Source organism: Centruroides vittatus, unplaced genomic scaffold (genome assembly GCF_030686945.1).
Source record: "Centruroides vittatus isolate TY-2023 unplaced genomic scaffold, ASM3068694v2 contig_1078, whole genome shotgun sequence".
NCBI classification, from domain to species: domain Eukaryota; kingdom Metazoa; phylum Arthropoda; class Arachnida; order Scorpiones; family Buthidae; genus Centruroides; species Centruroides vittatus.
In genome coordinates this window covers 632,506-645,207 of record NW_027120693.1, presented here as the reverse complement: position 1 = coordinate 645,207, position 12,702 = coordinate 632,506, and the positions used below count along the sequence as shown (strand labels likewise).

At 31.6% G+C, this 12,702-nt stretch overlaps 1 protein-coding gene across 1 annotated transcript in view; it reads left to right on the top strand.

The window, feature by feature from the left end:
- Clic (chloride intracellular channel protein 5) overlaps positions 1-12,430 on the top strand; it is a 34,515-nt gene extending 22,085 nt beyond the window's left edge. Inside the window, exons 3-5 of the mRNA XM_067268822.1 lie at positions 2,234-2,437; positions 9,709-9,883; positions 11,625-12,430. Of these exons, the coding sequence (XP_067124923.1) occupies positions 2,234-2,437; positions 9,709-9,883; positions 11,625-11,851 (606 nt within the window). The 3' untranslated portion in view covers positions 11,852-12,430. The remainder of the gene's footprint in view (positions 1-2,233; positions 2,438-9,708; positions 9,884-11,624) is intronic.
- The last annotated feature ends 272 nt before the right edge of the window (positions 12,431-12,702 follow it).

Sequence of the window (12,702 nt, the reverse complement as noted above, 5' to 3'; positions counted from 1 at the left end):
CAACCCATATGGTTTGACGCTATCATTGGAACAAAAAAGTGACCTGAATGTAAACTTTCTGGATTATAAATACAACACAGATGATAACAGAATATTACCAACGGGTTAAATTAAATGGTCTCCTAATTTATTACCCTTTTTGATTTTAGTTTTGAAGAACATCACAAGTTTTTTGAAGTTCAGAGTTAATTGTATAAAATGTTAAAATAAACATATATTTATAGATGATATACAGTATTAAATAACTGTATAGAATCTGTAAATAATGACTAAACAAAAACGTTGTCATTGAAGGAACCTAGATTACTTGGAGGCTGTATCACTTACGTTCATAACTGATAAGTAACATGGCTTATTATTTTCAGTGCTCAAAAGTTAATCCTCTCGATTTACATTGAGAAAAATTCCAACAAGACAATGTGACTTTATGGAATGAAGTGTCCATCTAAAAGGTCATTTATCCTGCACTTGGGATCATCAAAATTTGTAAACACTGACTCAAGGTTATCTGTAAAAACTAATGATGTAACGAATAGTATATTCGGCCTCAACTGAATACCGAATATTCGGCTAGGAGCGTGGCCGAATACTGAATATTCGGCCAGGAGCGTTGCCAAATGGCCGAATATTCGGCTTGATTAACGCACGTACTAAAATTGGCGCGCAAACCGCATTATGGCAAAGATCGCGCACCGTGCTCTCTATTGGCCCGCTGTCACTACGATTTTTTCTTCCATTAGGTCTAAATTATTTAAATTAATTAATTAAATTATAATTATTAAACTTAATATGAGATGGAGCCTAACGTCTACCTCTAGTGCCAAATTGGTTTATAATTTATGTAATAGCCGTAAATAGCCCGCTATGATTCGGCAGTTGTTGGTATTTAGATGTAAGTTATAACTTATAAGTTATTTTATTTGCAATCGATCATTTTAACTCTTTAATTAAACACTAAAATTTTGTTTTTACTACGTATTTGTATACTGAATAGTACCCGAAGGATATACTTTTGTGGTGACATAATATGGTCTAGTTTCTCCCCAGTTGTGGAACAGTTCAAATATATTATTGGGGAGTTTCTATTTGTGAAGTTTTGTGATATTTTGTTGCTATTGTTTTTGTCAATATTTTTAAAATTAACATGATTTCAAATGTTATCTTTTGTATATAATGAGAAATGCTCATTTTTTGCTTTATATATAAAATAAATTATATAGTAGTTACTCATCTTCTAGAAATAGATAAATAATTCTTTCATTAAATACGACAAGTTTCAATAAAACGTTTTGTAACTCATTTTAAAATATCGTATAAATATTAAAATATACGTGAATACGAATATAACATAATTAACTAAACAATAACATTAATGCCCGATACATTCTAACCTACACGCCATCAACGCCATAAGATATCGGGCTGCATAAAGGCTATAATATTATTTAACTACGAAATAATTTAACACTAGAGTTAGATGCCATTTCTTATTAACTTTAATAATTATAGTTTAATGTTCAGCAGTAATAAAAGTTACAAAAATGATTAATTTACTGTGTTTTTGTTATTTCTTACTCCTGTTTTTAGGTATTCGGTATTTGGCCGAATAGTAATTAAATATTCGGTATTCGGCCGAATAGTGAAGAATAGGCCGAATACCGGATAGTAACCGAATATTCGTTACATCACTAGTAAAAACCTTTTGGAATATCCAGAAAAGTTATAAAAGAACACTATAAGAGGTATTTGTTTCATTAGGTACACTTTTCTCGTACAAAGGCTTTTGGATGGAAATTTAACTGTCTTGGCATGAAGTAGCTGGTTGACAATCTGAGTTTGGGAAAATGTTCAAACAGTCAAAAATCTTTGCAAAAAGTTTGAGATTTAGTGTGGCTATCACTGAATTTCATAACCTGACAACAGCTTAGAAATAGCTTAAAAATTCACTGGCTGTGTGTCATTAAGCAACTTATGATTTTTTTTTCTTTAATTTATTTATGTAATATTAGTTTTTTAAGTTGTTTCTTTAATTAAATATTGATATTATAATTACTATTTTTTTTATTCTAATGAAATTTTGTCATTAATAACAAATTTTCATCAAATACAATTTCGAATGTCATTTTAAGCTTGTTAACATAATGGTATATTATACTTTCTCATTCACTAGTTGTATTTTTGTATTTCAATTAGTCGTTTTAATGTATATTGTAAAACTTTAATAATTTCTTAGGTAACAACCGTGGACATGCTAAAGCCACCACCAGATTTTCGTTCCAATTTCGATTCCACTCCGCCACCCATTCTGATCGACCGGGGCCAGGCCATATTAGAAAATGAAAAAATTGAACGTTACATTATGAAAAACGTGCCCGGAGGGCATAATTTATTTGTTCAGGATAAAGATACTGCTACTGTGATTGAAAATCTGTATAGTGTAAGTATTTTATTATTGGTGTTAAACGTTTTTGTGTTTGTAATATATTGTAACATTGAGATTTTTCAGATTTAGTTGAAGAAAACATCTCTCTGCATTTTCATAATTAATGACACACTTTTTGAGTACATATACATATGCAATATAAATCTTTTGAGATTCTTGTGTGAATAATTTCCAGTTGTAAGAATTGAGCTGGATAAATCATTTTTTTATTTCTGGAAGTTTGTGCACTTGATATTAGACTAAGAAAAATATTTTGGTATTTTGTAAATGTAGTCTGAGATAATTTCTGAAATACTAGAATAGTTTTATCTGTTATGAAATACAGTGGGTGATCGGTTAATGAACATAATCCGTTCCAAGACTTTGTTTGCTACCCAAATTGTTCGTTAACTAGTTATCGATTTACCATAGGTTTTTATGGGAATTTGATTAATTCATTCTGGAGACTCAAAAAATAAATAAAGATTATAAATGAATGTAGTAAAAAAGTATATATGTAATAATAAAAATACATATAAACATTCTTGCATTTTTATCAGTCATGTTTTTTTCTGTTGTGGAGCATTAAAGAATCTGTCCAATGTTGATTTCTTTTCTCTCTTCTTCAGGATTTTTCAGAAGTAATTAATAGCATTTGTTATAGAGATCCCTAAGCCTATAAACCTCAATCTGGTTTGGATGCCATTCTAAGACATTGTTCTGACATCCTCCCACCCCACTTCTTGAAAAGATCCTTAATAGCAGATGTCAGCATTGATCCTCTTTTCCAGAAGAAAACATATCTTGCTGAGTTTCTTGGTGTTCTTCATTCAAGAGTTCTTGGAGTTTTTCTGTTGTCAGATCAGTTTCAGATTCCATTATGAGCTCTTCAATGTTCTTTGTTTCTGAGATGTGATTTTTGTTACTCCTTTAGCTGCTTGAGTCTCCTTGATTATATCTTTCTTAGATAAGATTGTGCTTACTGTAGACCTGTTCAAACCATACTGCCTAGCAACATCAGACATCTGCCCAATCTCTACCTTGGCTATTATTTCTTGCTTGGTTTCTATGGTGAGCACAGTTCTTGACACTCCACTCTTTTTAGGCTCCATAATATAATCAGTTTCTTTTTTAAATAAAAAGTTCAGAAAAGCACTTACAAAAATTCAGAGAACAGAAATCAACTAGTGCACAAAAAATTACGTAAATTTGAGGCCCGGATGAAATTCGAAATTTGGTATTAAAACGTTAACAAATATCCGATGGGACAGTTAAACTCTCGCCTTTTATAAATTAAAAACCGACGCAAAACGTAACGAGTACCTGTCCGACAGTCTTGCAAAGACTATAAAAAATATTATTTGTCAGAAAGGTAAATGAAAGGCTGAAATTACAAGGGAGAGAGTTTCAAAATTTGGAGGAATACTATCTGATGGTATTGGGTTGAGCGTCGATACCGACCTCTTCCATGCTCCAAAAGGTTTCAAATTGATACCTGAAGACAAAGGAAAATCAATCAGTATTTGTTATTTTCTGTCGATTCTTTTTGTGTTTGTTCTGTGAAGTGTTTGTTATCCAAACATAAAAATTTTTCTCAGAAGTGTTTGTTATTCGATTTGTTCACTATCCGAACTGTTCGTTAACCAATCACACACTGTAATTAGACTTTCCTTATCCTAGACCCTCTCTTCACTTTTTCTTGCATCTAAGCATTAACTTTGAAAAACTGTACACTTCAATGTAGAAAACTGAAATATATAAAAAAAAAAAACAAAGGAATAAATTTGTTTTTTTAGTTTAATGCTTGTCTTGTGTATTCACAAAGGATGGCATTTAGCTGAGAAACAAAGGAATTTTGCTCTGTGGTGAGTTTAATTTACTGAATTGTGGCATTTACAGGATATTATGCTGCATGTAATTGTCATTTCACAAATTTGATAATTCTGAGAAATCCTGTAATACATCATTTCTGCATATGCCAAATTTCATTGTCATATATTGTTTAGTTTACAGAACAGTGTCCATGACTGGGCTCCTGTAGGGAACACTTTAAACTACTTTTAGTAAAGGCAAATGTGAAACAATTTTACCTGGAAATAAATGACAGTAGGGCTGGGGTGTTTTTCAGAAGAACCAGAAAAATGATTTTTCTGTATTTTTTTTTGGGTATGAAATGAACCCAAGAGAACATTTAAATAGTCTGGGATACTGTGACCTTCAACTGTCTTTTGGAGACAAGTGTTCAATGTTGTCATGACTTGCAGACTGTTCATATCATTGTCATGTGTAACTGATAAACATTCATGATGTTGTGACTACCTCTTGCAGCAATTACGAGACCTCTGTGACATCATGTTTGATGATATCAGTCACCGAAAATTATGTCAGAGTAGAAAATTACCATCTTATGCATGTGATTGTGTGACAATAAGAGAGATTCTATGCGATACAGTGTGGGCAAATGATGATGATGCAATTGATTTTTGAGGACTAGAAAAGCAGGAAATTTTTTTATATGGTGAGATTGATAATACACAGCATGAGGGTATCATGGAAGTACAGCTATGTAACTCATTTTGGTGAATAATACCTATAGAAAATTGCTGCTACCATGTGATAACATGGATATAGCATAAACCAGTTAACCAGTAATCACAATTTGAAGTTTCCAGAACTTTAATATTGAAAAACTTGTTTATTGTATTAATGGCATCTATATGTTTCTTTTCCTACTAGGAATAATTCTTTCCTTGACCTAGTTTTTTCAATACAACCACTCAGAAACTGGGTAAACTCGATACCAAGCTACAAATAACCAGCAAAAAAATTGGGAAATGTCTGCCTAGCAACATCAGACATCTTCTGCCCAATGTATCGTTTTTGCCCATATTGAATGGGCATCCTCGGGCTAACTAATTCCACCAGCTGTTGAAACAATGGGGATTGCCTTGCATGTGTGAAAAAGGGGGTGACACAAGGAGAGAGGGAGAGTAAGTTTACAGTTTGAAGAAAACCAAATTTACTCTTTGCAGCTGTTGAAACAACTGTAATTCCCTGTTGTTTCAATAGCTGTGGGATTAGTTAGCCTGAGATGCCCGTTCAACGTGGCTGAAAACAATAGCACTTTCCAATTGTTATGCTGGTTATTTGGTTTTTTTGAAGCCTTATAGCTAGTTTTTTCCAGGGGGCTCTTAGTTTTGACCTATTTAATATGGCATTTTGCTTCTGATCAACTGCTATAACATTTATTTTCACTTCAAGGTATAATCAGTCAGGTTGCCTGACCATGTTGTCAAAATCAGTTGGGAACTAGTTTTCAACTACTTGCTTTCAGAATGATATAGCTGACCTTTTAAGCCAGAAGATATATCGGCTTTACAATGTTTTTTTTTATTATAGAATTTCCAGCTTTTTACTGTACAGAAAGATTGATGGAACTGTATCTATCTCTAAAGAAACTTAGAAATTTAACAAGAAAAAAAAAATTGTAATAGTGGAAATCCAAATGCAACTTCTGATACATACCATCACCATCATGTGGTTGTCAAAAAAATTTTATTTTTACCACACTTCTTATGATAAATATTTTATTTCCATTATAAATATGTTTGCATTGTATCCCCAAATTTTCAAAATCTTCTAATACAATGGAACCTCGCTTAACGAGCACCTCACACAATGAGTATTTCGCATAATGAGCAAAACAAATTGTAAAAATTTGCCTCGCTTAGCGAGCAATATTTCGCATAACGAGTGATGAGGAGAGGGGAAGTCCCGAATTGTGCACAAGCGGCACTATCAATCAGTCTGTTTAGCACTCCTTCTGCTAACATCTTAGTGTCACTTGTGTTCACACACATTACTTATAAAAGGGCTATGGTTGTTGATGTTTATATACAATAAAACACGCCAAACGATATGCCAAATTCTTGGGTCATTAAATTTAATGACCGATTCCAAATTAAATTTTAAAAATGTCTGAATTAAAAATTAACTATTTATAATTATTAAATTTAATACGAGATGGAAACATAACCGCCTACCTCTAGTCAAAATTAATTAATTTTTAATATTTAATTATAGCCTTTACATAACCCAAGAATTTGGCATATTGTTTGGAGTGTTTATCAAACATATTAGCTGTGATTGTTTTTTTTTTTTTTATTTTTTTGTTTCTGGAAATCGAATTCTCATTCCAGGATGGTTCATTCTGCGCTAGAAGAAAAGGTGGTGATGATTCACGCTCTTTAACAGTGTATATTGTACAATTTTTTTTTTGAATAAACGTTATACATAAAACATTTGAGCATTTTTTCGGCATGGAATGCATTATAACAGTTTACATTAATTTCTATGGGAAAAATTGTTTCATTTAATGAGTGTTTCGCATTACGAGTAAGACTCTGGAACGAATTATGCTCGTTAATTGAGGTTCACTGTAGTTGCCACCATGTTGTAAACTTTAAAAAAAACTAACAGACAATGATTTAAAAAATTTTAAAAATATTTTACAATGTATTCATCTCACTTCTTTGCTTTTCTAGTGCTAATACCTCTACAGTCATTTCTCATTCTCTAATATTTGTGAAGCTATTTTAAAACTGTCACACTCATATGATGATCCTGTTTTATTCCTGCTCTATTTTACATATTACATCATCTGTTTTATCTTGTATATTTTACTGTAATAATTCAGAAAGGCTATATTCTGGAACCACGATGTATCGCTTTTACTGCTGCAATTCCTAAAAGGAACTCTCTCATATAGATCCATGTCTTTGTCTGTAGCTATGCTCAAAATCTTCAAACATTGTGTCTAAAATTACATTTACTCTCTAGTTGTGACCAGAACTACTTTCGTTCAATGTTACGGCATCCAATTTTGACCTACCATTATTAATTTTGTTTCTACTGAACGTGGAATAGTTAAAAATTTTGAGTGTAAAAATACCTATCTACATTGATATCAGTAAGGCCAACAACTGCCGAATTATCGGGCTAGCAAATGGCTATAGTAATATTAATAATTTAAGTTAATTTGGTTAATTTAAGTTAAAGTTAAAAATTAACTTAATTTAAGTTAATTAAGTTAATTTTTGAGAGTTAGGCGTTAGGCGCCATCTCTTGCTAAATTTAATAATTAGAATTTTAATTAAATAATTTAAATAAATTTAGGCTTAACTGGAAGAAAAGAATCGGCCCGAAGCGGGATTCGAACCCGCAACTTCTGCTATCCGTGCAGACACGTTACCAGTTACGCTACCCGGACCTTCGGTCGATCCTCCCCTTCCAGTCGATATAAGATTACCGTACGACCATCGACGGCTATTACAATGCCAGCTGTAACAATGCCGGCTATACAATGCCTGCATATGTAATAGCCGTCGATGGTCGTACGGTAATCTTATATGAACTGGAAGGGGAGGATCGGACCGAAGGTCCGGGTAGCGTAACTGGTAACGTGTCTGCACGGATAGCAGAAGTTGCGGGTTCGAATCCCGCTTCGGGCCGATTTTTTTCTTCCAGTTAAGCCTAAATTTATTTAAATTATTTAATTAAAATTCTAATTATTAAATTTAGCAAGAGATGGCGCCTAACGCCTAACTCTAGTATCAAATTAACTTAAATTATTAATATTACTATAGCCATTTGCTAGCCCGATAATTCGGCAGTTGTTGGTCTTTATATATAACGGGTTAGTTGTTGTTTATTTATATCAGTAAGGCGTTTGATTCGGTTATACCTTCATTCTTTCTAAAAAATCATTCTAATATTCATTCTGTTGTTCTAGCTTGGCTAAATAATTATTTTATATTATGTTCTTGCAAAGTTAAATTAGGAAACTTTCTGTAATTTTTCATCAGTATGTAAAATTCCTTGAAGACTCATTTTACTTAGCCTTCCTTTTATTGCCTTCTTTGATCTTGTTATTCCTTGTGTTAATTCTAAAATTATAGCCTGTGCTGATCTAAAAATTGTCAACTCCAATCCAGAAACTTTACATATTTTAATCTCCTCCATTGGGTCTTTAAATATTAATACTGTTTGGATAATTTATCTTTGAGTATTATTAGAAACTATTAGGAAGTCCAAACTATTATACTTTTTACATTTATGGGCAATGAATTGATTATGTTCATTCTTACAGCAACCTAGGAGTTATTTCTGATGAAAAAGTAATTAATTTACTAGCTTACTTTTACTAACTAACTAACTATTACTAGTTTAACACAGTGTTAAACTAGTAAAAAAATATTGTTATTGGAAGGGGAATCTTATGGCGTCACTGTAATTTATAATTTTGTCACTCAATTTTGAGATATCTTCTTCACCAATTTTCAATCTCCAATTGCCTTTCCTTATGGTCACCAGTGGCTCTCATGTTTTAATAAGATTTCAAATGCACTTTGCATGGTTATCTTTTTGCTTAATAAGCTGGTTCATCTACTTATACTGACTCTAGTGAAGTGGATGAATAAGATTTGAATTTCAAATTCTTTTCATGCATTATTATTTTGATCAGTTATTGTATTATAGGTACTTCAGTGGGTTACTTTTTCTATGTAACACTTTAATTCATGTCCCTTCTAGATGAACTCAAAATCTCTCATTTGTCATTGTGCTTTCATGGCAGCTTTAAAAGCATGGCATTGCTTTTATTTTTCAATTTTTTTTTTTTTAAATGTAAGTGTAAAACAAACACTTTATTAATTTATCATTGTAGCTCTTTTACTATATATTAAAGGTAAAATAGACAAAACTTGAATTATATATAGTTCTTGGCAGACTTCTTCTCAAATGTCTGAGATCTTTGATGACGAAAAGCTTGTTTGCTACCGGCTGAACAGTTCAGTTTCTTTTTGATTAATTACAAGTTTGTGGAGGCAAACATTTTCATTTTTTTAGACAGTTATATACATATATTTGTGTGTTTGTTTAATTAACATTTTTTAAATTTATTTTTTATTATTTCACTTCATTATACTGTATAATATTGCTAATAATTGGCAGTCAGGTTAAATCTCTTTTAAACATAATTTATGAGTTGTAAAATATAACTAAATATAACCAGACTGGGATGTATTCAATAATTAATTTAAAGAAAAGACATTTATAGATACACAGAAATCATTGAGATAATTAATTTTAAAATTTAAGCGAAACAAATTGAATTTTTTTCTTATGATGCTATTAACTTATCGATTAAAACTTTAAAAAGTAATTTAAGGAATGTAATATATTTAGACGTTCCATATTCATTTCATGACATTTTTAAAAATTTTCAGAAATTTAAGCTTATGCTCACCCGCAGAGATGAACAGTCAAAACGAGCGCTTTTGAATCAGTTAAAGAACATTGACGGCCATCTTGGCAACAAGAATGGACGCTTTCTCACCGGAGATACAATGTGCTGTTTCGACTGCGAACTGATGCCGCGTCTGCAACACATCAGGGTAGCAGGTAAGTATGTGTGGTTACAATTACAATTTTGAAATGCTTTTGTCTATCAATTTCCCATATCTAAGGTGAATCCAATAAGTATAATGCCACTCTTTGCCTTATAATATTGTGCTAATATTATACAAATAAAGTGTCATAGGGTAAATGGGTTTTAAAAAATTTAGCAATTTTAATATTTACATGTCCCATAAATGTCTAAACAATGATAGTAACAAAACTTTTATTACAAATTAGTATTAATACAGTTATCCTGTCAAACAATGCTTTTGTATATATGAATAATATAGACAAAATTAAATATTAAATGTAGGTTTGAGGGATTTTCCCCCATTTTTGTTTTTCATTTTCCAACTCCTGAAATAACTGTACTGTTGTCCATTTCTATAAATGGCGTGAGCTAGAAAGTCCCCATACATTTTCTGTGGGGTTAAGACCGGGAACAAGTTTGCCAGTCAATTACTCAAGAACCATTCTTATTCTCTTAGATGTCTGCACAAGTGCATTATCTTATTGAAAAAGTAGTCACCTCCTGCAATACTTCCCGCATAAGGTAGCAAATAATCTTTTGACATTTTTTGCTAAGATGGGAGCATTCATTCAATGCTTGATATATGATAAATGTGTTTTTTCATCCCCACTGTGAAAGTGACCCAAGTCATTAGACTGCAAATCATCAAACAGGATACAGCAAACAGTTGTCTTTGTATATATCAGGCCAATAGATATGTACAAAGACAACAACTGTTAGATGCCGCTGTTATAGGGCAGATGCAGTTTTTTTGTGCTTGTATATCAGATGAGGGCTACGTGCCACAATTTGGTTAATGGTTGATTTAGATACATAAAAATACTGTCTTGACATAGTTGTGGCACATCAAGACAGTATTAAACACCTCACACACAATCACCCATTTTATAGGTGTAAGTTTGCTAGGTCTTCCAGTTGGCTTCTTTGCATAATTTTTGCCTGATCAAAGAAAATTATCGACTGCTATATGGGACCTGTTTAATTTGTTTACAGTTTGTCTCAAAGAACAATTTTGCCACTTTCTGTATTCTGTAAACATGATAGGAAAATAGTTGATCATTTGCATATTTTTACCTCACATAAGCTATACATAATATATTTAGTATAAAAATAATATTTTTGAAATTTGCCTCTACCATAAATACAATACTAAGGTTTCAAAAGATATTAGATCTGTGACACACTACCTTTGTACTGACTATAATTATGCTTTATCATCATTTCTATGTTAGGAAAAACAGTATGTTAATAATGTGAAAAAATGTAATGAGAAAATGGGCGACTTTATACATATGGGATATACCTTTAAGTAAATACAAGTACAGTACATTGTTTGTCTATTTAATTGCAGTTTTAAAGACACATTAGTATAGAAAATATTTTCAAAATATGCCCTTCTGTTGTGTTTGGAACATGTTTCACATCAAAGTCAAATATTAACTGTGTTTTGAACTTGATGGCCAGTTTCTAAATCCTCACATTATGTACGGAGGAAGAATTAGCATAAGATAATTTTATGGTTAATTAACAAATATTTATATTACAAATTTGGGATTTAATAAACTTTTTAAATGAACAAAATTTGGCATTTTGAGTAAAATAATATAAAACTGTCTTAAGCATTTAGAGATTTTAGATAATAAGATATATAAATTCTAATAACTGCTCACTAATTAATTAAATTTCACTCATTCTCACGCTAATATTTTCCAGGTAAATATTTTGCCGACTTTGAAATTCCTCTGGAAATGAATAATTTATGGCAGTACATGTACCATATGTATCAACTGGACGCCTTTACTCAGTCTTGCCCGGCAGACCAAGACATCATCAATCACTACAAGCTCCAGCAGGGCACAAAAATGAAGAAGCACGAGGAATTGGAGACTCCGACGTACACCACTTCCATTCCTGCTGATGTCGACGTCAACAGTCACTAAAATTTCTCGAGTCTGTCCGTCAGAAATAATTAATTAATGAATTTAAAAAAAAAAAAAAAGAAATATATTTTACCGCAGTTTATTCAGTTCGAGTCGTCAGGACCAATAATAAGAAGTTGCATGCAAACGAATCTTATCGAAGCTCCAAAATGAAAGTATTTTGAGAGATGCTTTAGCGTGAAATATAACCTAAAATATCCTATACTAATTTCTTGCTATTTTCTTACACTTTTTGTACGTCAATTTGTATCATTTTGTTTGTACTAAATGTAAAATCTTTAGTCATTATCTACAGTTATTGGTCAGCATTAAAAGTTCGACACAGTATTTTCCTTTTTATAATTTTCTATAACTTGACACGACGACACTTTGATACTTCTTAAATATATATGCATTTCTTTTCTTTTTTTTACGGACTTTTATACATTCAGACCAATTTTTGTTAGATTTTTATATAGTTTTTTTGTTAAATGTATTTTCCATATGCCTTAGCATATCATAACAAGGCAGAAAGTTTGTTGAATCTATGCTGACCAATTTCCAATTATTATGTTAATAAAAAAAAATTGTTTTTATTCATCTTTGCCGTTTTTCTTTTCTTTGCCAGAAAGCTCTAGTGATGAATTTTAAAAAATTTTTCAATTTTATTTGTACGGACTCTTGCGTCGGAAACCTTTAGTAAATGTGTAGGCACTGTTTTCTATTATTATTTTATGCATGCTTGTCACTTACAAATACGTTTTGTTAAGGGAATGACATACTCATAAATCATTGAAAGGTCGCACCGAGAGGAAAAGTTGCTGGAATTACACCACTCGTTAACAGGAATTTAATCAGTTACTAAAAGGCAC